Source organism: Chiloscyllium punctatum, chromosome 26 (assembly GCF_047496795.1).
Source record: "Chiloscyllium punctatum isolate Juve2018m chromosome 26, sChiPun1.3, whole genome shotgun sequence".
Lineage (NCBI taxonomy): Eukaryota > Metazoa > Chordata > Chondrichthyes > Orectolobiformes > Hemiscylliidae > Chiloscyllium > Chiloscyllium punctatum.
Genome location: NC_092764.1, coordinates 70,786,043 through 70,809,847, shown reverse-complemented (window position 1 = coordinate 70,809,847; position 23,805 = coordinate 70,786,043). Strand labels below are relative to the sequence as shown.

The 23,805-nt window shown below is 42.9% G+C and overlaps 1 protein-coding gene across 8 annotated transcripts in view; it reads right to left on the bottom strand.

The window, feature by feature from the left end:
* The window catches only part of cnot1 (CCR4-NOT transcription complex, subunit 1), a 161,645-nt gene that overhangs the window by 5,417 nt on the left and 132,423 nt on the right, over window positions 1-23,805 (bottom strand). For 5 of the 8 annotated variants that reach the window (XM_072547597.1, XM_072547601.1, XM_072547600.1 and 2 more), the window contains 11 exons: window positions 22,501-22,692; window positions 22,095-22,237; window positions 21,055-21,163; window positions 15,625-15,794; window positions 13,731-13,962; window positions 12,204-12,452; window positions 10,888-11,051; window positions 9,855-9,972; window positions 8,886-8,987; window positions 8,478-8,651; window positions 6,052-6,216 (listed from right to left, as the gene is read on the bottom strand). In XM_072547597.1, coding sequence (XP_072403698.1) covers window positions 6,052-6,216; window positions 8,478-8,651; window positions 8,886-8,987; window positions 9,855-9,972; window positions 10,888-11,051; window positions 12,204-12,452; window positions 13,731-13,962; window positions 15,625-15,794; window positions 21,055-21,163; window positions 22,095-22,237; window positions 22,501-22,692 — 1,818 coding nt within the window. The remainder of the gene's footprint in view (window positions 1-6,051; window positions 6,217-8,477; window positions 8,652-8,885; window positions 8,988-9,854; window positions 9,973-10,887; window positions 11,052-12,203; window positions 12,453-13,730; window positions 13,963-15,624; window positions 15,795-21,054; window positions 21,164-22,094; window positions 22,238-22,500; window positions 22,693-23,805) is intronic. The other 3 variants (XM_072547599.1, XM_072547602.1, XM_072547604.1) reach the window with 1 other exon arrangement.

Genomic DNA, 23,805 nt, shown 5'->3' with positions numbered 1-23,805 from the left:
GATTCTGACCCAATGCCAACCTCAGTCTGGTCACCAACAATCAGAAAACCGGAGAAGCAGAACACAATACAACCAATGAACATTCTAATATCTCCCATCAGGCATGACGTTTTAGCTGCTGGGATTACAGCGCATGAAGTGTTACATCTGCCAAACGATTTTTGTAATGATGACAACTGTCAGGTGAGCAGAGGAAACGGTAGCAAGGAGTGGGCTGAAAAACCAACAGACCCCGAGCCAAGTCACACTGCAGTAATAAGACACCCCATAACCCAGCTTCCGTCCACGGTTAGCATTTCCCTTATTATTTTGGTCACTGCTGGAGAGATGGTCCAGTCAGGAATACAAGGCTTGGGAGCTGTCCAGATGGTTCTTGCTGGTTAATTTCCAGTTTAAACAGAAAACAACAGGCTATTTTTATAGAAGATTGCAAAGGAAATCTTGTGGGTGTCAGAAAAACAAAAAGATCTGCTGGATGGGTTCAAGCAAAAGCTTCATTCAGCTCAGCCAGAAATGTTGCCATAAAGTTATGCACATTTTCCAAGCTCTAAGTTTGCAACTGGATATGACAAAGACCTCCATTACAATTAACCATCGATGTTAAAAAAAAAGTGTATGCAGAATCTAGCAACATGGAGAAACACAAACTTCAGAATTATTGTGGATGCATTATTAAGGTCTGCGGCTGGTCCTGTAGCCATTTCCCTTGGAAAGGGGGGAGTGCCTACTTTCAGACAACTCCTTCCTATCTCTCCTGGACCATGACTCCACCAGTGAGCATCAAGCCATTGTGTTCAGGGCTGTCATGGACCTCCTCTTTGGGGGATCTCCCCCAGTTCCTAAACCCCACACCACCAGTTTCTACTTCGTCAAAAAAAATCAATTGAAAGGAACGGCCTTGGCAGACCCACTGCTTTGTCTACCCCACTGGGTTCAGGTCTTCCCCAATTGTGTCCAGACTCTCAACCATGTCTAGCCCCACCATCACCAGTAATCCCCCCCCCCACCCCTCGTTCCAAACTAACTCCGGTCCCCTCCCACAATCCTTTCCATGAAACCACAAGACATTAAAAAAAACAATAGGCCACTGAGCCCAGAGTCTGCTCCCCATCCAAGGAGATTATGGCTGACCTAATAATCGTTTTTTTCTGACTTTTCTCCCTTACTGATTAAAAATCAGTCCATCTCAGCCTTGACAGTCCTACGCAGTAAAGAATTCCACAGTTTCACTCTGTTCAGGGAGGAAATTTTTCCTCATCTCTGCCTTAAATGGACAGCCCTATTCTGAGATCTGGTCAGAGACTCTCCCACAAGGTGGGGGGGGGGGGGAAAGAGTGATCTTACCTACCCTGTCAAGGTCACTAAGAATATTGTATGTTTTGACAGGAGAATGAAATCAACCTAAACTCAGGGAACAGGCCTAACATACCCAACCTCTCCTTCATACCCAGGATCCACTCGAACCTTTTGTGGATGGCCCTCCCTCTTAATGCCAGTATATTTTTCCCTGGGTAAGGGAACCAAAACTGTTCACAGTATTAAGCTGTGGTCTAACAGGCACCTTGTATAGTTTGGCAAGACTGCTCTATTTTTACACTCTATCCTATTCATATAAATTGCTAACTTTTGTGATTTCCTGCAGTCTCTCTACATTTTAATAAGAGATGCTCTGTTCTTCCTGACCAACCTCATTTTTCCCCACATTATATTCCATCTGCCAAAAGATCATTTTGTCCACTCACCTGACCTACAGCCTCTCTGCAGACTGCGTCATCCTCACCATTTGCCCCTCCACCTATTCTGTTTGTATCATCCACAAATTTGGCGATAAGACATTCACTTCTTTCATCCAAGTCATTATTATCTGTTGTGAATAATTATAGTTGCAGCCACTTCACTAGTTACAGACTGCCACCTGAACTTGCCCCTTAACTCCATTCTGTCTTCTACTAGTTACACAGTTCTCCATTCATGCTAACATACTACAGTAAAATTATCCATCACCCATGGGACCAGCAGTATGCAATGTTACGACAACACCTTCCTAACAGCAGATTGATCAAATATTTCAGATAATCAAGGAGGTATGTATTATCGCAGTAAACCCTGACCAGGTCATGTTGCAAGACATCAGCATCTCTCAAATAAATTATGTAAAGACATCAACACACCTCTGAAAATCAATGCAATAGAAACAATGTATCACTGTTATACTTTATTTATAAATACTCAGACATCACAGTATTGGAGGTATCTAAGTTTTGCCAGTTTATCAAGAGTGCTGGTTAAAACAAAGTTTGCCACCCCCCCCAGTTCATCCACAATCTCCACAGCTATTTCCTTTAAAATCCTCAGAGGCAACCCATCAAATTCAGGGCAACTATTGGCCTTTAGCTCCATGAGCTTGCCCAGTACTTCTTCATCAACGATGGTTATTGCGTTTCATACTTTCGAATTAGCTTTCAAGTTGACTTCTTCCCTCAATTTTTCAAAGTCATCTTTTGAAAGCTTTCAAAACTTTCCCCAATCCTTTCACTGACCATGCCCACATTGTTAGACTTTTTCCTTTTGACTTTGCACAATCCTGATCTTGCCTGGTTAACCATGGTTAGTTTGTCCCTTTCCAGAATGATCCTTCCTCACTGGGATATGGTCACAGAGAGATGAACTATTTTCTTTACTGTCTGCCATGGTTCCTTCACCGTCTTTTCGGATTTCCCAGTCTATTCCAGCCAATCTGCCCTTATAAACCATTGTAACTCCCTTACTGAAGTTTAGCGTGGCTTCTTTCAACATAAAGCTCTCACTCAAGTGGGATGTTAAATTCAACCAAGTTATGGTTACCTTTAGGGAAGAGTGCCATACAGCAGGGAAACAGACCCATCAGTCCGACCACTCCATGTGAACTATAATCACGAACTAATCCCTGCAGGTGGCCTATATCCCTCCAACCATTTTGTATTCATATACTTATCTAAATGTCTTTAAAATGTTGCAACTATACCTGCATCCACCCTTTCCTCAATTTATTCCACACATGAACCACTGTTTCTAAAAAGAAAACTGCCCCCTAATGTTTTTAAATCTTTCTCCTTTCACCTTAAACATATAACCCCCAAGTCTTGAAATCCCCCACCCGAGGGAAAAGACTCCATTGTTCACCTTATCAATACCCCTCATGATTTTATAAACCTCTAAAAGATCACCCCTCAAAATCTCCCATGCTCCAGTGAAAAAAGTCCCAGCCTCTCCCCACAACTCAAACCCTCCATTCCGAGCAACATCCTGGTGAGTCTCTTCTGAACCCTCTAGTAACTTCAAAATATCTTTCCAATAACAGGGAGACCAGAACTAAAAGTCAAGAGGCCTCATCGTCTTGTCCAAACTCAACATAGCATCCTAACTCCTATACCCAAAAGCTCCGAGCAATGAAGGCCAGCGCGCTAAACATCTTAATTATTCTACCTATTTAAGATGCAAAACTTCAAGGAATTACATACCTGAACCCCTAGGTGTCTCTGTTCTACAACACTACCCAAGGCCCTGCTGACAATTTTATAAGTCAGGCTTTTGTTTGTTTTACCAAAACACAATATCTTTGACCTTTGTTATCATTTAGTATAGCTCGGCAAAGAAGCCAGAGGCCAAATGGAACTTGGAAACAGATGAACATCAGTTAATTGGAGGGTAATTCTGTAAGAACTTGGAAAACACGAGAAGTAATCAGTATTGTTGGAGGTTTTCCAAGGAGTGTGAAATATAACTGATGAGAAAAGTGGTCTTTAACAATCTCCCCAGAACTTTTCAGCAATACAAGATCATTTCTTCCCCTGTTCCATTCGAAAGATGACTCAGACTGAACTGGAAACCTTAACTGTTTCTCTTTGCACAGGTGGTGCCAGAGCTGCTGAGTTTCTCCAGCACTTTATTCCTGTTCCATGATGAACTACAGCTTCCAGTCGTTGAAACGGTTTCAGTCCTTTCCTTAGTGAGCAAGCTGGGTGCACATGGTCGGAGCATGTGATTTAAAAACCCACAGTAAAACTCCTTGCTATATTGCTATTCATACACTGAACTATTAAGCAATATTGCTGGGAAGCTGAATTGACTCATTTGACACCTTACACCAGATTATATTTCCTCCTATTCAAACTTTGTTACAGTAGATTTTCTTTACAACCAATCAAGCGAACTGCACAGACCAAATCTACCCTGAAGAAACTCTGGTTTGTTGGTTTTTAAAGCAGGTGGGCAGGGTGAGTTTCTTAGAACAAACAGCAATACAGCACAGAAACCGGCCCCTCCAAACCTGCACCGCCACATTTTGCCCTTCCATACTAAAAGAAAACTGTCTTCACTTCCAGAATCCATATCCCTCTGTTCCCTTCCTATTCATGTATTCATCCAGGTGCTTCTTGAATGCTACTGTGTCTGATTCCCCACCACCTCCTCTGGCAGCGTGTTCCAGGCACTCACCACCCTTCGTATGAAAACCTTGCCTCTCATATCTCTTAAACTTTCCCCCTCCACCCTGAATCTGTGCCCCCCTAGTAACTGACCACCCCCCCACCACCCTGGGAAAAAGCCTCATACTTTCCACGCCATTCACTAAATTATAAAAACAGTGCTATTATAAACTGACCCTCAACTTCCTGTGTTCCAGTGAAAACAAACCCAGTCTATCCACCTTTCTTTATAGCTAAAATGCCCCATACCAGGCAACATTCCAGAAAGCCTTTTCTGTACTCTCTCCAAAGCACCCACATTCTTCAGTGGTGACCAATACTGTATGCAATATTCCAAGTGTGGCCTAAAGTTCTAGAAAGCTGCAGCATAACTTGCCTATCCTTACATGCAATGTCCCTTCCAATGAAGGCAAGCATGCCATAGGCATATTTCTTTACCTACCTGTGCTGCCACCTTTGGTGATGTGTGGACCTGCACACCCAGATCCCTCTGCATATGAATACTCCCTAAGCATTCTGCGATTCACTGTATAACTTCCACCTGTTCTTGACCTTCCAAAACGTATCATCTCACATTCGCCCAGATTAATTTCCAACTGCTACTTTTCTGCCCATGCCCTCATCTGAGCGATATCCTGCTATGTCCTCTGACAATCTTCCTCACTACGTGCAACTCCATCAAACTTTATATCATCCGCAAACATACTACTTAGATCGGCCACATTTCCCTCCAAAATGAGCCACAAACAAATTCTTAGCACTAACCCCTGTGGAACAATGGTCACAACCCTCCATTCGAAACAGCATCCTTCCATCACTACCTTCTATCTCCTATGACTAAGCCAGTTCTGTATCCATCTTGCCAAACCACCCCTAGTACAAGGTGACTTCACCTTTTGCATCAGTCTATCATGAAGGACCTTGTCAGGGCTTTAATGAAGTCCATATAGAGAAAATCAACTGCTTTTCCCTCAATCACCTTTGTCACCTCCTCAAAAACATTTGATCTAGTTAGTGAGGCACAAACTCCCCCACACAAAACCATGCTGTCTGTCTATAACTCCATTTACCTATAAATGCATATAGATCTTGTCCCTGAGAACCTATTCCAATAATTTCCCTACCATCAGCATGAGAGTCACAGGTAAATTCCAGGATTATCCCTGCTACCCATCTTAAACAATGGGATAACATTGGCTATTCTCCAGTTATCTGGGACCTCTGCTGCAGCCAAAGATAATACAAAAAGGTCTGTCAACACTACAGGAATTTGTTCTCTTGCCCCTCTCAATATTCTGGGAGAGATCTCATCAGTACTGGGGGACTTATCTACTTTAATATGATAAAGTCAGCTCCCTGATTCCATACCCTCCCCAAGTGTGATTATGTTGACTTTGACAACCTTTAGTCATCCAGTAACGCCAGCCTGGATTAATCATAATGTAATGAACAAAGACTTACTGCATGCTTATGTCTGCAGCATCACATTTATATTTGTATAATTTCTATCCGAAAAGCCAAAGAGGTCACATTCTGTAGCAGTAAGAATTCAATAATTAGTTTTAAAAAAAAAAGATGTAATTACCCTTGTCCTGCTCACCTGCAGGTTACTGCGCAACTCTGAGAGAAAGGTGACCGGTGACCGCGTCTTCAAATAGGAATCCAAGTCCTTCTTAAACTGAGGTGGCATCACTCCTGTGAAGTTGGTCAATATCCGAGGAGCAATGTTGATTTCACTCAGCATATCCACCTGCCACACGGTGTGAACACAGAGTCAGCAGGGTGACCACCAATAGTCGTAACCACCTATTAAACACAGACATCAACTCTGCCCTCCCACTCATACAGGAACAAACCAGCATGGACTTACTCACCCACATACAGATTTAAAAAAAAGACAAGCGAGAACTGCAGCAAATCAAACAACAGAAAATACTCAAACATCAAGGCCAGCCAACATTTTAAAAACAAAACAGGTCAGTGCCCCTGGTGGGGAGAGTCTCATTTTGAATGAAGCTTCAATGTCAAATCTTCCATTTCAGGGGAAAATCATGACTTGCACATTTTTTGCTTTCACTTAAATTTATGCATTGCAATGGCAAAATTCTATAAACTGGGAAGGCTTAGGAGATGTTCGCGGGGGACCGGTATTTATTGCCCATTCCTTGTTGCCCTCTGGAAGCTGGTGGGGAGCTACCTGCTTGAACCACAGCAGTTCATGTGCTGTAGGTAGACCCAAAATGCCACAAGGGAGCAAGTTCCAACATTTTCACCAAGTGACACTGAAGGAATGATGATATATTTCTGGATGGTGTGGGCCTTGGCGGGGAGCCTGCTGTAGGTGGCTTCCCCATTTGTCTCCTGCCTTTGTCCTTCCAGATGGCAATGGGAGTGAGTTTGGAAAGTTATGTCTATGGAGACTTGGAGAATTTCTACAGTGAATCTTGTAGATGATATTTACTGCTGCTGAGCATCAGTGATGGAGGAAGCAGAGATTTGCTTATGTGATGCCAATCATATGATCTTGCCTTGGGCAGTGTTAGGTTTCAAGTGATTTTGAAGTTATCGGTTTCATCACACTTCAGACTTGCATCTTAATAAATGACAGACAGGCTTGGATGACTCAGGAAATGAGTTACTCATTGCAAGATCCCTAGCCTCTGACCTGCTCTTGCAGCCACAGAACTCATACGGCTAGTCCTGTTCAGTTTCCAGGCAATGATAACTTCTAGGGCATTCAGAGTGGTGAATTCATTGATGGCAATGCCGTGGAAATTTAAGGAGCGATGATTAGATGATTTGTTGGAGATGCTGATGATCCACAACTTGTGCGGCACAAATCTTACTCGCCACTTGTCAGCGCAAGTTGCTGTCTAGGTCTTGTGGCATTTGGACATAGACTGCATCAGTATCTGAGGAATTGCAGACAGTGCTGAACATTGTGTAATCAGTGAATCTCTGATGGAGGAAGATCATTGATGAAGCAGCTGAAGATGGTTGGGCTTATGACACTACCCTGAGGAACTCCTGCAGAGATATCCCAGAGCTGTGAAGACTGACTAACAACCAAAATCTACGTGCCAGGTATCACTCCAACCAGTGCATAGCTCCCCAGTAATTCAAACTGTTGCGAAATTCCAACTATTTTCACTGTAAACCACTAAAGCACAAAAGGTTCTGATGCATTATACAGGATATATAAGCCTCTCACTACCTGTGCCAGCTCATGTTACAAGGAATCTTTCAAGCCGCATTAGGTTACTGCACAATACGGTTTACAGCGGAACCTCGGTTATCCAAATATCAATTATCCGAAGATGATCTCATGGTCCTGATAGAAGCATTACATCAAAGACGTGTTTCCAACACCGATTGCGTCTTTTGTTTACGGTGATTAAAAGTGATCTCTGTTTACTGAAATGCTGTTGAGAACAGTCCTGGACATCGATGGGAGCCCTGGCACAGTCGCCAAATGACTGACCTCCCGCCCTCCCTCTCTCCCCACACTTTCCCTGAATTCTACACCCTAAACCCCCCCTTCCCCAGAAAATCTCTCCAACACTGTCCTGTACAGGGCAAAGGTGGAACTTGTTAAAAGTTTGCAGTAAAAGGTTGTGCGTGGGGCTGTACGTGCGCACACTATTTGGAGACTCACTCCACAAAAAGGCAGTAGTCTTACTGTTGATGGTGGTGGGACTGGGGGCTCACTGGGGCAGGGGCGGACAGGGTTTTGGGGGTCTCACGCACGGTGTGCTGCTGCCTAGTCTCCTGAATGGAGATCAGACTTAACAGAAAACTCCGAGCACCAGAGGAAAGGCATTGAATCAATTAACCGAATAATCAATTATCCGAATGAAAAAGAGTGCCCACCCATTTTGTTTGGATAATAGAGGTTCCCCTGTACTTAGGGAATGATGATTCCAGGATCAGCTGGAACACTTATTCTCCGGGTCAACAGGCTCTCATTTGATCAGACAACACAAACCCCTAGGTGAAAATGCCATCTGGTACCTTTAGATTCGGTGTGAATGGATCTGGCAGTCGCATATTCCGTGGGAAGGCACTCAGGATCAGGTTTCGCAGCTGAATACAGTTTGGCGGGATCACATCGCAGAAGCCATAATGGTAGTCACAAAGGAACTCTGGAAAGTCATGCAAAAGGACAAGCAAGACACGCAGTGTACCCTGTAAAAGGTAAAACAGCAATCTTAGAACCAGATTAGACACAGCAGAAACATTCTCAAGGGAACAACATGTTAGTGAAATACGAGAAATATGCTCCCATTCCAAAACGCTTCTTAACTGTTCTGGTGAAATGCGACTTTTTAAAGTGAGCAGCGTTTACAAAACTAAAATCACTAAAACTAGTGGCAGTGGAGATCATGGGTTTTCCTTTTGTCACGTGGTATGCACACTCACCTTGTAAAGAATTTGCATAGGTTTTGTCAACTCCACATTCCTCAAGTAAGGAGCCAGGAACTTAAACAGATCGATCAACAGCTGGGCATACATGGGCCAGCCCTGGAGGACAGAATACATTAGCCATACCTCTACATTTAACAGTTATAGAATACAAGAGTTTCTACATACATGCCTTGTAACAGGAAATTTATACTACACACACACACACACACACACACACACACACACACACACACACACACACACACACAGAGTAATCTCGCATAAATCTGAACTCAGCTCCACAAATCAGTATAAAGATTAATCTGGGTATAATGTATGAATTAACCAAGCTCCAAACTGGTTACCTTGTCCTTTTTACCAATGGACATCAGGCTCAGTTAGCTAACTTCCACAGCATTCCGCTGCACAAGCTAGTGCAGAGATTCCAGTGGTCTAACTGAATCCTTGCTCAGATGATGATTAAAATTTGTGCACACATTGTCACTGACCAAAGAATAAGAGTGATAGATAAAACAGCACTGAAAAGTTACTGCGTCACTCACTCACATTCGAGTTTGCTGAATGATGCCCTCCAAGCAGCTATTATTCATTGGTGAACTTTGTCAATGTGCACTTTCTGTCTCTAACAGCAACAGGAGGGACATAGGTACCTTACACCTCATCCTGTCCTCATTCACAACTTCAAGCAAGGGATGGTGAACTCCACCCCATCCATCCCTCTCTTGCATGAAGGTCAATTGCAATATCAATATCACTGCTCCAACCTACTGCGGCTAGAGAGTTAAGCCCAGGCCTTTCCTGCTCTGCGCTGCAGCCACTCGGTGAACATCTAGCTACGCCTGAACACTTATTTACTGACAGAAAATGCAAAAATCTCTCTGTTGTAAGAAAAAAAAGATAGTACAGAATAAACTGTAACAGCAGTCAGGCCAGGGGTTCAGATACCGACAGCATTTAGCCTACCTTCTGTTGGGGTGTATGCGCCAGCATTCTCGCAATGAAGATCCGGTGGGAAATTAGTTCCAGCCAAGCATAGACAAAGCCAGGAGCTTTAGTAGGCCGCAAGATGTGAAATGTGTTGCTGCACAGAAAAAAAAAAGACACCGCAATTTATGTCAGAAGAGAGGAATCAGTGAGTAACAATAACTTCAAGAGCACACAGTTAGAAGACTCCCAGTAACATGTTCTACTGTGGTTAACAAAACTGTAGTTACTTTGGGAGACACAATTAAAATTACCAACCCAAAAGCCATTCTAGCTGATCGTTAAACATCAGGTTGAAGTACGTAAGCTCTTTTAAGTCATTGGTTTGAAGCTGGGCTAACCTCATGTAAACACATCAGAGGGCTCTTTTTAACCCTTTATTAACTTTCACCCTCCAACAGTGAGGTGCTCAGCAATTCAACAGTCTCAATGTGCCAGATTAAAGACAAGCCGATAGACTGTCCCTTTTCAATTTAATTCCTTCAGGAAAACAGAGAAGCAATCCAGCCTTTTGATACCTCGTGCAATGAGTAAATAGCCACTAAATCATGGGAAACACCACTGCTGAGATGATCCCAAGCTCATTTGATCGAGAGAGAATGAGAGGATGTCAAACTGATACAGGAACCATGTCTGGTTTCCTGCATAGCGGGACAGACAGCAGCTGAAGTACACCCACTGTTACTTCAGCCAGGACTAGTTAATGGAATATAGACAAATAGTCCAACTGGAGGTCACTTAAAGGCACTATTTACACATGGTGAGACATAATTGGTATTAAGTTGTTCAAGTGATTTTGCATTGCACAAACAGACCTCATTCCCTCAGAGCTAACTAAACCTTTACTCTACCATAGAGCATGTTGAATCCTTCTTGATTGTTCACTAGCCATTTCGGGGGAATGAGTTTTAAATTTTGGATACTGTATTGTTCCAGTAACCGAGAATTTCCCCTACAATGTTTTGACAACATGAATGAAATAGGAGACAATGCTTCCTTTTTAAACACTTACCAGAAAGCAGTCAGTGTCTGGAAGTTGATCGTTTCCAGCACATGCTCAGGGGCATTTAGCTCTAGCAACAACATGATGAAGATTCGATGATATGGCAGCTGCTGAAATTCACTCTGACGTACTTCGTGATCTTGTAGTAGTACTCCAACAACAATCCCCAGTACCTGCACATTAGATAGCAAGCATTCAAAAACACCATCTAGCCCCTGCAAAGCTGCAACGTTGCAATGCATTGCTAGCTCCTCAGCACTCCTACTCCTTTGAGTAACTAACCATGTGTGAATATACAATGTGACAATGAATGACTAGAAATGGTGCTCACCAGCATTGCAAACCTGGGGCAGCAGAGAGTGAGGTGTAAGAACTTTGCCTCAAACTCTTCTCTCTCTCCAGGGCAGCCAGACCAACAGCAGCTGAAGCACTACAACTGAACACCAACTGCCACATGCTCACTCCATACAAGCTCAAGACTGAACTTCGGACATTCAGAGCTCTAAAAGATCAAGGCTGACCAAAATTGGTAACCTGAAATCAGCTACTACTCAAAACTCATTATCATTTTAGTGAGGAGACGATGACCCAACACTTGGATTTTGACATTTCCTCAAGCTTCCTCCTCCTTTCTCTCTTCTAATCCTGGCCAAAAGTTAAATGTTTGACAATTGCAACCTGAACAGTTTAACAAATGACCAAACATCTCTGGGACTTCAGTCATGGGTTTTTGTTTTGAGATACACTGTAGGACCTTATTAGGGGTTTGAATGGATGTCATTTAAGGTTAACAACAGCAATTCAATTACTGAATCCTCAAATGATTTTAAAAACTACTTACTGAGTGACATTTCAGAGTGTGCACTGGCATGACAACCCAGCTAGGGGAATGACAATGTGAAGATGGGAGCAGCTTACATTTAGTAGCCCTCACACACTGCCAAGTTACTAAACTTTGTTGGTAATACAGGAAAGTGCAGATCTGTTGGGTTGGCTTCTTCCAGGAAAGGAAGGGCGTTAATCACAGATTCGAAATTCCTGGTGGTGGCTGCAAGCAGATTTCCTTCTGTCCCGAGGGCTGCAGTTAATGTATTACCAGAAGTAACAAAGAGAGCATGTGGATTAAGTAGCGGGTACAGCTATCTGACATGATAAGACAAAACATTCAATCTCATTTCATGGAACTGCCATGAACAAAGGCCAGATGAAAGGAAGGTAACCCAATTCTCTGTGCCAATGTAACTTATACATTAAGACGAGCTCCCAAATGCTCAAAGAAACACAGCCATACTGGTCACAGGTAAATGATACAGAAACCCACTCACCTTGTTGAGAAGGTTAATTTTTGTGACTGTGTTGGTGGCCTCTCCAGAATGCTTGACCAGCAGGGCTATTAGCCTGACAAACGCATCCAGGTTGTGATAGCACTTGGCCCTGATCATCGTGGGATTGGCTGTAGGATTGTGCTGCTGCTCCTGTTGTGCACGGTAACTGATTTCAACACACATTTCAGTACATAGTCGGAAAAAACGAGTAATCAGGTCATCGGTCTTGAGGATTCCCTGTTGGTGCATCTGCAGAGATAACAGACCATTCAACAGCCAGCAAGGCACACGAGGTCAGCACTAATCTCAGCCTCACTGCTCTGCACTTTTGCAGCTACAGAGTTTAGAATGTCATCTAGGAGCCCAAATGAAACAGGTAGGCTGTACCAGCTCTGAAATCACCCCTCAGCTCATACAAGGGAGACAGAACACGTAACAAACATTAAATCCAAATTAAAAAAAAAGAGATGAAGTAAGAAAGTCTAAGTAATGTGAAACAGCAGAAGGATTTGGTGATCTGACTTCAAAAGACAGTAAAAGCAACACTGCCACTGGATAAGACCATAAGATGACAACCAGATTACTGGGTTCTATGCTAGAGTTTAGATTAGATTTGATTAGATTCCCTACAGTGTGGAAACAGGCCCTTCGGCCCAACCAGTCCACACGACCCTCCGAAGAGTAACCCACCCAGACCCATTTCCCTCTGACTAATGCACCTAACACTATGGGCAATTTACCATGGCCAATTCACCCTGACCTGCACATCTTTGGACTGTGGGAGGAAGCTGGAGCACCCGGAGGAAACCCACGCAGACACGGGGAGAATGTGCAAATTCCACACAGACAGTAGTCCAGAGGTGGAATCGAACCTGGGACCCTGGTGCTGTGAGGCAGCAGTGTTAACCACTGAGCCACCGTGCTAGAAAACAAAAGCTGAGATATAATAGTGAATCTATGATCTCATCAAACTCAAGTCCACAGATGGTCTTTAAAACCAAGACTGAGTTTAAAGTCTTGGGTTCCCTGATTTAAAGGAAGATGTGGGTGCAGCAAAAGATGCATGGAGTCCAGAGAATGCCATCAACTCTAAAACCGAGGCTGTTTTCATTACAGTGGTTTCTAATACTAAGAAAGAGATTAACAGAGAGAAACACTGTCATAGGGTCTAGAACAAGCTAACAGAAATAAATTTAAGAAAATCAGGACAGAAAACCAGAGAAGTCTTTTTTATGCAGAATTGAGGGGCTGTAGACAGCAGAATTACTGATTGAACCAGACATCCTGTCCATATTTAAGAAGTGGATTGAAGAAGATGGAGATAAAAGATATGTGAATAAAGAAGAAACCTTATTTTGGCTAATTCTTACATACAGGACAAATAGCATTAGGGACTGGTTTGACTTTCCTGTAATTTCCATGGAAGAATTTGTTTCAATGGTCAGCATTTTGGTTACTTTCCACTAGATTTAACTGCCTTTTAATGTAGCTTCTATGAGCCAGCTGTTTTCTCATTCTTGACCTTACCTGCCCAACAAAGGCAGAGAACGCTTTGGTGCTGTCCCGTCCAGCTGCTGCAGAGTGATAGAGGTTTACCCACTCTCTCAGCAGATACTCAGCTTTTTCTCGAAGACCTGGTGGGTCATCGTATTCAGAGGCCTGGGATATCCCAGAGTGCATCATAAAGTTGGGGCCACCGTGCGCGCGATCCATCATAGCTTCGTAGTTAGCTCGAAGCAAATCCATAAGCTGTGGCAATCTGTATCAGGAACACATTAGAAATAAAAAGTAAGAGTTGCCGCAGAGGAAACACCATTTCTGAATTGCTTTCAAGTCCAGAGGCTTGCAGTAAACAATTACAACTGATCCAAAACTGATAATGTCCAACTTTTAACAATTAAATATTGTAACTGGCATCAAAAATGTATGTTACACAGGAGGCAGAACAGGTGTATAGTAGTATTTAGGCTTAGGAAAGTTTAAGACAATGAGTTAAGGCGGTATCCCATGATGGGGCGTGTCATAGGAGTGGAGATGTAAAAAGGTAGAGAAGATGGAAGGAGACCAGAGTTGGAAGAGAAGTATTCGACCATCAGAATTGAGATTGGCTGAGGTCTTTTTGAAATTGACTGGGTCTCAGTGACAGGCAGAAGGTGAAATTTAGGAGGCCAACTAGTGGGAACACATTAACTGCAGCACACCTTTTCAGGTACCAACAAATTATGTAGGTATTTAAGCCAATGTGGCAATTCTTAAAGCTGCTATTGCAAACCACAATTGTTTTTCAAAGTCTTGGATACTGTTTCACTAAAAATTAATCATCACAGGTCAAACTTCTTCTGGGATTAGTTAATAATATAACTTAGAAAAAAACGGCATAGAACTCAAACCAAAAGAGAAAATGCTGGAAAATCTCAGCAGGTCTGGCAGCATCTGTAAGGAGAGAAAAGAGCTGACGTTTCGAGTCTAGCTGACCCTTTATCAAAGCTTTGACAAAGGGTCAGTTAAACTCGAAACATCAGCTCTTTTCTCTCCTTATAGATGCTGCCAGACCTGCTGAGATTTTCCAGCATTTTCTCTTTTGGTTTCAGATTCCAGCATCCGCAGTAATTTGCTTTTTTTTGCATAGAACTCAAATTCTGCGCAAAGGGATTATTAACTGATAAGTTTATTGCTGCTCTGCCCCAGTATTCAGTGCTTAACAATGCCAAGGGCTCTTATGACAATGGCTATTCTTGTGTGAACTCTGGTAACGCTTCAGCAGGTTAACTGCATAGCAAAGGTATCACATGTAAGCCAAATGGTACATTCATGCAGGAGCTAGTTTTTTAAAGACCTAAGTTAATGGCGGCACTGAATCAACAGAACAGTGTACCACAGAGCACCATAGATTTCCTGCAGTGTGTAAACAGACCACTTGGCCCAACAAGTCCACACTGACCCTCCGAAGAGTATGCCACCCAGACCCATTCCCCTGCCCTGCATTTCCCATGGCTAACCTACACGTCTCTGAGTACTATGGACAATTTAGTGTGGCTAATTCACCTAATCTGCACATCTCTAGACTGTGGGAGGAAACTGGAGCACCCGGAGGAAACTCTCATAGACGTGGGGAGAATGTGCAAATTCCTCACAGTCACCTGAGGGTGGAATCAAACCTGGGTCTATGGTGCTGTGAGGCAACAGTACTAAGCACTGAACCACTGCATTGTGTATAGATTCAGTAATGCTTTTGATCACATAATATTATTAATCTGAAATTAATTGCTCATGATTAAAAAAAACTCCTGAAGTAAATACCAGCTTATTTGGGCACGGACAGCTCTAAAGGCTTTTATTGGAACCAGGCTTCCTTCAGTTGCATAAAGATAGAACATTTATTACCATTTTAAACCAACTTTTCAAAAGCCCCAAAACTTACCCTTCAGGTGCATTCCCTCTGGAATGAGCACTGATCCTCATAAGTGTTTCAATGGTATTGAACAGGTCGGCTTCAGTTACATGACTAATGCTCCTCTCATCGACCAACAGAAACTTAACCAACTGCATGGCAAAGGCTACTGCCATATAGTTCAAGCCATTTTCCATTGACTGCAGGAATTAAAAACTTCATTCAATCCAAAATGTACTTCAATAACGTGCATGTCACAAGTTTACATTTTAAGGGAACAATTAAAGCATCACAATTCAACATTCTGTTTATCTTGAATCCTGAATTCAGGTACTGAACCTGGTGACTGATTTTTTTTTGGTAACATGTTTAAACAAAATGGCTTTGTTTCTGAAAACAAAAAAAGTGTCATGGAAGAAGAAACGGTCAGCCACCTCACTGAGTTCAAGCTACACATCTGGTCAGAGTAACAGCAGCAGAAATTAAGAGTCTTGAATCAAACTGCAGTGAGAGGATTGATTATATTGCTACAGAAACGCAGACTGCAAAAGGTGACCAAATACACACTTTACCATCACCTTAGATAGCGAAGTAAACTGCATATTAGAGCTAGGAACGGGTTAAAACTGGTCAATCTATTGTCAAATGTGAGAATCGTGCACAAGAAATGTTAATAAGTGTTCAGATTTTCAACACAAGGCTCAACCATTTAAAAAAGCCTCTACATTGTAGGACTTAATAATAAATCCCCGAGTGTTGATAATGCTGTTGGAATAAGCAGTTGCCCAAAGGAATTAGTTTTATTTAAGATGACTTGGTTCTTCGAATATCTTGGGAGCTGGACACAAGCAGTGTATTATGTCACAATCTCATACCCCACTTCCTCTCCTTTATACCTTGCACGCCCCCAATAGAGTCAGGTTCTGAAAGTGTGAAGAAAATACCCAACTTCACTCCGTTCTCATTTTTATTTTCAACAAAAACCAAAAAAAATCGACATGTTCACAGTCCACTGGAGTACGACCAGATGACTGGGGGGGTGCCAAATATTATTCCCTTGTTCAAACACAGAGCATCTAATAGAGAAGAGAGCGCAGAGAATAGAAAATATAAAATTCCTACAGTGTGGAAACTGACCCTATGGCCCAACAGGTCCACACCAACCCTCTGAAGAGTATCCAACCCAAACCCATTCTCCATTATTCTACATTCACCCTGGACTAATGCACCGAACCTTCACATTCCTGAACAGTATGGACAATTGAGCATGGCCAATTCACCTACCCTGCACATCTTTCGGATTGTGGAAGGAAGCCGGAGGAAACCCATGCAGACACAGGGAGAATGTGCAAATTCAACAAAGACAGTCGCCAGAGGCTGGAAGCAAACCCGGGTCCCTGCTGCCGTGAGGCAGCAGAGCTAACCACTGAGCCACAGTGCTCTGAGCAGTACCGCAATGCTTTTGAAGGGTGGTAGTCAAATTATTGGAGAGGGGCAGGTCATGCCTCACAAACCTTACTGAATTGAAGATGTGACAAAACATCCATGAAGGTAGAGCAGTGACATGGTATATCTGGATTTTAGCAAGGTGTTTGATAAGGCTCTCCATGGTAGGCTTCTTCAGAAAGTAAGGAGGCATGGGACACATTGGCTATCTGGATACAGAATTGGTGGGCTTATAGAAGATGGAGGGTGGTAGTAGATGGAAAGTATTCAGCCTGGAGCTTGATCGCCAGTGGTGTTCTGCAGGGTTCTGATCTGGGACCTCCGCTCTGGTGATTTTTTTACACATGACTTGGATGAGCAAGTGGAAGAGTGGGTTAGTAAGTTTGCAGATGACATGAACATTAGTGGAGTTTGGATAGGGTAGGTTGCAACAGGATATTGACAGGATGCAGAGGTGGGCTGATAAGGGCAGTTGGGGCTCAACCTGGAAAATGTGTGAAGTAATTCATTTTGGAACGTCGAATTTAAATGCAGAATATAAGGTCAAAGGCAGGATTCTTGGCAGATTGGTGAAACAGAGGGATCTTGAGGGCCACATCCATATGGATTTGTGATGAGTATGTCTTGCCTTAAAAGTCTTATTGAATTATTTGAGGAGGTGATCAAGCATGTGGATGAGGGTAGAGCAGTGGATGTAGTGGACATGGATTTTAGTAAGGCATTTGATAAGGTTCCCCATGGTAGGCTTATGCGGAAAGTCAGGAGGTATGGGATAGAGGGAAATTTGGCCAGTTGGATAGAAAACTGGCTAACCGGTCCAAGTCAGAGAGTGGTGGTAGATGGTACATATTCAGCCTGGAGCCCAGTTACAAGTGGAATTCCGCAGGGATCAGTTTTGGGTCCTCTGCTGTTTGTAATTTTTGTGAATGACTTGGAAGAGGGAGTTCGAAGGGTGGGTCAGTAAATTTGCAGACGATACGAAGATTGGTGGAGTTGTGGATAGTGAGGAGGGCTGTTGTCGGCTGCAAAGGGACTTAGATATGATGTAGAGCTGGGCTGAGGAGTGGCAGATGGAGTTCAACCCTGTCAAATGTGAGGTTGTCCATTTTGGAAGGACAAATAAGAATGTGGAATACAGGGTTAACGGTAGGGTTCTTGGTCAGGTGGAGGAGCAGGAGGATCTTGGGGTCTATGTTGATAGATCTTTGAAAGTTGCCACTCAGGTGGCTATAGCTTGTAAGAAGGCCTATGGTGTATTAGCGTTCATTAGCAGAGGGATTGAATTCAAGAGTCGTGAAGTAATGTTGCAGCTGTACAGGACCTTGGTTAGGCCACATTTGGAGTACTCTGTGCAGTTCTGGTCACCTCACTTTAGGAAAGATGTGGAAGCTTTGGAGAGGGTGCAGAGAAGATTTACCAGGATGTTGCCTGGAATGGAGAATAGGTTGTACGAGGATAGGTTGAGTGTGCTAGGCCTTTTCTCATTGGAACGGCGAAGGACGAGGGGTGACTTGAGAGAGGTTTATAAGATGATCAGAGGAATAGATCGAGTAGACAGTCAGAAACTTTTTCCCCGGGTACAACAGTGTGTTACAAGGGGACATAAATTTAAGGTGAAGGGAGGAAGGAATGGGGGGGGGGGGGGGGGGGGGGGGTGATATCAGGGGTGTGTTCTTTACCCAGAGAGTGGTGGGGGCATGGAATGCGCTGCCTGTGGGAGTGGCAGAGTCAGAATCATTGGCGACCTTTTAGCAGCAATTGGATAGGTACACGGATGGGTGCTTAAGCTAGGTCAAATGTTCAGCACAACATTGTGGACCGAACGGCCTGTTCTGTGCTGTATTGTTCTATGTTCTATGTTCTATCTCTCAAAGTTGCCATCCAATGTTGATAGGGTTGTTAAGAAGCATGCAGTGTGTTGGCTTTCATTAGCAGGGGATTGAGTTTTACAGCCAAGAGGTTATGCCGCAGCTCTGTACAGCCTTGGTTAGACCAGATTTGGAATATTGTGTTCAGTTCTGGTTACCTCCTTAGAGGAAGGACGTGGAAGCTTTTGAGAGGGTGCAGAGGAGATTTACCAGGATGCTGCCTGGACCGGAGGGCACGTCTTATGAAGAAAGGTTGAGGGAGCTCGGGCTTTTCACAGCGAAGGATGAGGTGACTTGATAGAGGTGTACATGATGATGAGAGGCATAGATAGAGTGGGCAGCAAGAGACATTTTCCCAGGGCGGAAATGGCTATTATGATGGGGCATAATTTTAAAGGTGATTGCTGGAAGGCTTATGGGAGATGTCAGAGGTAGGTTCTTTACACAAAGTGTGCCGAATGTGTGGGATGCACTGCTGACAGTGGTGGTAGAGGCAGATACATTAGGGACATTTAAGCAACTCTTGGAAAGGCAGATAGATGGTAGTAAAATGAAGGTTATGTAGGTTAGTTTGATCTTACAGTGGGACAAAAGGTCAGCACAGCAGAAGCCAAAGGGCCTGTCCTGTGTTGTACTGTTGTATGTTCAATGTTATTTAGAACATTACAGCACAGTACAGGCCTTTCAGCCCTCTATGTTGCACCACCCTGTAATACTAACCTGAAGTCCATCCCACTTACACTATTCCATGTACGTCCATATGCCTGTCCAATGATGACTTAAATGCACTTAAACTTGGTGAATCTACTACCGTTGCAGGCAAAGCATTCCATACCCATACTACTCCGAGTAAAGAAACTACCTCTGACATCTGTCTTATACCTATCTCCCCTCACCTTAAAGTTGTGTGCCCCTCGTGTTTGCTATTCCCATACTTGGAAAAAGACTCTCCCTGTCCACCCTATCTAACCCTCTGATTATCTTATATGTCTCTTAAGTCACCTCTCAACCTTATTCTCTCTAACGAGAACAGCCTCAAGTACCTCAGCCTTTCCTCGTAAGACATTCCTTCCATACCAGGCAACATCCTAGTAATTCTCCTCTGCACCCTTTCCAAAACTTCCACATCCTTCTTATAATGCAGTGACCAGAACTATACACAATACTCCAAGTGCGGCCACACCAGAGTTTTGTACAGCTGCAGCATTACCTCATGGTTCCGGAACTCAATCCCTCTATTAATAAAAGCGAAAACACCGTACGCCTTCTTAACAACCCTGTCAGTCAATCTGGGTGGCAACTTTCAGGGATCTGTGTACATGGACACAGATCTCTCTGCTCATCTGTACTCCTAAGAATCTTACCATTAGCCCAGTACTTTGCATTCCGATTACTCCGTCCAAAGTGTATCACCTCACACTTGTCCACATTAAACTCCATTTGCCACCTCTCAGCCCAGCTCTGCATCCTATGTCTCTCTGCAACCTACTACATCCTTCGTCACTACCCACAACTCGACCAACCTTAGTGTCGTTCGCAAATTTACTAACCTGCTCTTCTAAGCACTCATCCAGGTCATTTATAAGGACGAACAGCAATGGACCCAACACCGACCCTTGCGGTACGCCGCTAGTAACTGGACACCAAGATTAACATGTTCCATCAACTACAACCCTCTTTTCTTTCAGCAAGCCAATTACTGATCCAAACTACTATGTCTCCCACAATCCCATCCCTCCGCATTTTGTATAATAGCCTACTGTGGGGAACCTTATCTTGCTGAAATCCATATACACCACTCTCCTCTATGTGTTTGGTCACTTTGTCAAAAAAGTCAATAAGATTCGTTAGGCACAACCTACCCTTCACAAAACTGTGCTGACTGTCCCGGATCAGATTATTCTTTTCTCGATGGTTATAAAGCCTATCTCTTATAACCTTTTCCAACACTTTACCAACAAAAAAAGTAAGTAAGTATCTGGAAGGGTATGTGAAGAGGAAGTGTTGAGGGGGATGTGGGCCAAATACTGGCAAAAGGGACTAGATTCATCTGGGATATCTGCTGTACTATGACCCCACAGTTACATACTTACATTGCCCAAGGGTTAATCCCGTAATTGTTCAGAGCTGTACAGCAGATCCTTACCTGGGCTAAATGGATGTCATACTGCTGCATGTTGACCAGATGGTGTCTAATGAGCAATTCCACAGCATCCACATTGTATTTGTATTCGTCACGACACTCAATCAGGCACCTACATGAACAAACAGACAACACTTACAATCTGGCAAGCTCACTAAATCTGAACTATTATGTAAATTTACTAACTTGTATCATACACAGAAATGCAATGACGTGGGTAATTAAGAATTTCTCTCTATTACTTGTCACCTCCTCCAGCCCAGCTACGTCACCTCCAGTCTGGCATCTTGTGCATCATCCATCTCTGGTGACAATGTCTTCAGCAGTCTCGGTCCTGAAGCTCTTCAATGCCTTCACTAAACCTCCCTGTTCCATAAGGATGTGCCTTAAAACCAACCTATTGACCAAGCTTTTGCTGACTTGCTTTAATGTCTGTGTGTATCATTTGATTCAAACTTCAGAGCAAATAAACCTTTCATGGAATATCTTGGGCCCTTTTATTTAATAAGGTGTTCAAACTACTTGCTAATTTAGTCACCCTTAGAATGATCAAAGCTATCTGGACTTTACAGGAAACAGCAAAAAGTGTGTGGTACAAGTCCCTCCCCTTTTTATCTTGAATTAGTTGCTGATTTTAAGTTAGTTTTAAATCAAAACCATCAGGTATCTTCCAGTAGACCACAGCTTGTGATTAAACAGTCATTCAGGAGGATTTTTTAAAGCTTAAAAAAAATTATGTAAACTTTTTGAATGCAGCAGCTTAGTTCACTTTGTGCAAGTATTGTATGTCACTGTGTTCAACACTATGTTTACTGTTAAATGACACCTATAGTTCAGACTCCAGCTTCAGAAGAGGGCAAGTACACAACCCATGATTATCCAGGAGGAGGCAGTGTGCACGCCAAACATAACTTCATTCTGTGTGAGAATTGGATACTTTTAGTGATTTACTTCAGTCTGTAGCAGTAGCATTCGTGTTTGACGATGCAGCGTTGCATGCCATGGAACAAAGTGAAAATTTCACACTGCCTTCTTTTACACACCTGGTGATTTTATTGTTACACCACTGTGAGCCATAAGCACGACCGTCCTGCAGGGCTTTCAAAACCAACAAATGGCATTCACGATAACGAAGCAGGAGGTCTGGGTCTGCACCACTTGTGGCATCCAGCAGTCCCTCTACAGCCTTCAAATTAAAGCAGAGTTTGACTTTAGCTCACAAATTATCTCAACTTTAATAACAATGTCAGTAAGTTACGAACATTGTACTTTTAATTTCTGAACAAACACGGAACAAAAACTTGTAAAGTTCAAAGTAGTAAAGAAAAGTATATTTGAAAACACGGATAGTTTCTTAAATAATCACTTAAGCAATGCAAACTATCAGAGGAACAGGAATGAGAGAATTCAGTAAGTGAACAAAGCAGCATTTGGATAAACTGAACTCACTTTCTGCAAGAGGCCTAGAGCAGCAATAGCGTCACGGGAGTTCCTGGCCATTACCACAGCCTCCAGTAAGTTACGAAGTGCCTGAGTCTGAGGGTTCATGGCCAGAGTTGGTGGAATTGCATGTAGGTGCTGCTCCAGTTCGGTGATGCACTTGTCATAAATCTGTGCGATATCGTCAGTTGCCCAAGCTTGCTACGAGAAACAAGGCAAGATCCAGTGTGAAAATTATTGCACTTTTTGCAATTAAAGAACTTTCAGCGTAAACAGAGAATTCTGGATTAACCAAACATAAGACCATAAAATGTAGGAGCTGAAGTAGGCCATTCAGCCCGCTGAGTCTGCTCTGCCATTCAATGAAATGTAACAGGTTAGTATCCCCAATTTAAACTTAAGTTACATTCTATTAGGATCCCAGCTGAAATTATTGCTGAACAAGTCAAATCCCTGAAACCTGCCTTGATAGATCATATTTTGTTTTGGTTTTTAACAAGGTGGTCTCTCACCAAGACATACACAAGGTAGGTTGAACATCCTGTTTAAGCAATAAAACAGAACTTCAATTATCAAAAGAAATAACAACAGAATAAAATAAATTCACTTGTAACAAATTCAAAAGATCTTCATTCTGTTTAAAGTAAAATCCTATTAATCCTAAAACATATGTGCAAAAATAATCCCTTGTACAGTACCCAAAAGCATTCCTTTTAAAGAATTCACACCAGAGAAGGAATAAAAATTCCTAAGACCTCAGACTAAGACTTCCTAACACAAGTGAATAACTCCAATACTGGAAATGAGGATTGCTTCAAGCAGCAGCTATCATTCACCCAAGCTGCTTCAAGAAATCTCTTCAGGGCTTTATTCTTACGCTTCTGAGTGGGATTATCACGACGTTCTTACTCCCAGGTAATCTAGTTTCTCAGAGAACACACCTCTACCTGAAAAATTTAGATCTACTGAAAACAACTCCAAAGATGTATAGCTCTTCCAGAGAAGAAATTTCTCACCTCAATCCTTATTAGATACCTCTACCAGCAGAAACACTTAGCCTGCCAAGCCCATTTAGAATCTTGTACGTTTCAATAAGATTCTCTCTTATTTTGAATTCCAGGAGAATACAGACACAATTTGCTTAGCCTCTCATCACTGGAGGATACCTCAACCCAGGGACTAGTTTCGGGAACTTTCACTATACCAGCACCAATGCAGGTACTTTTCTTAAATGTGGCGACTAAAACTATACTCAACGTGTGGTCTCACCAAAATCCTGTGCATCTGTAAAAAGGCTTATTTTTTTCCCGTACT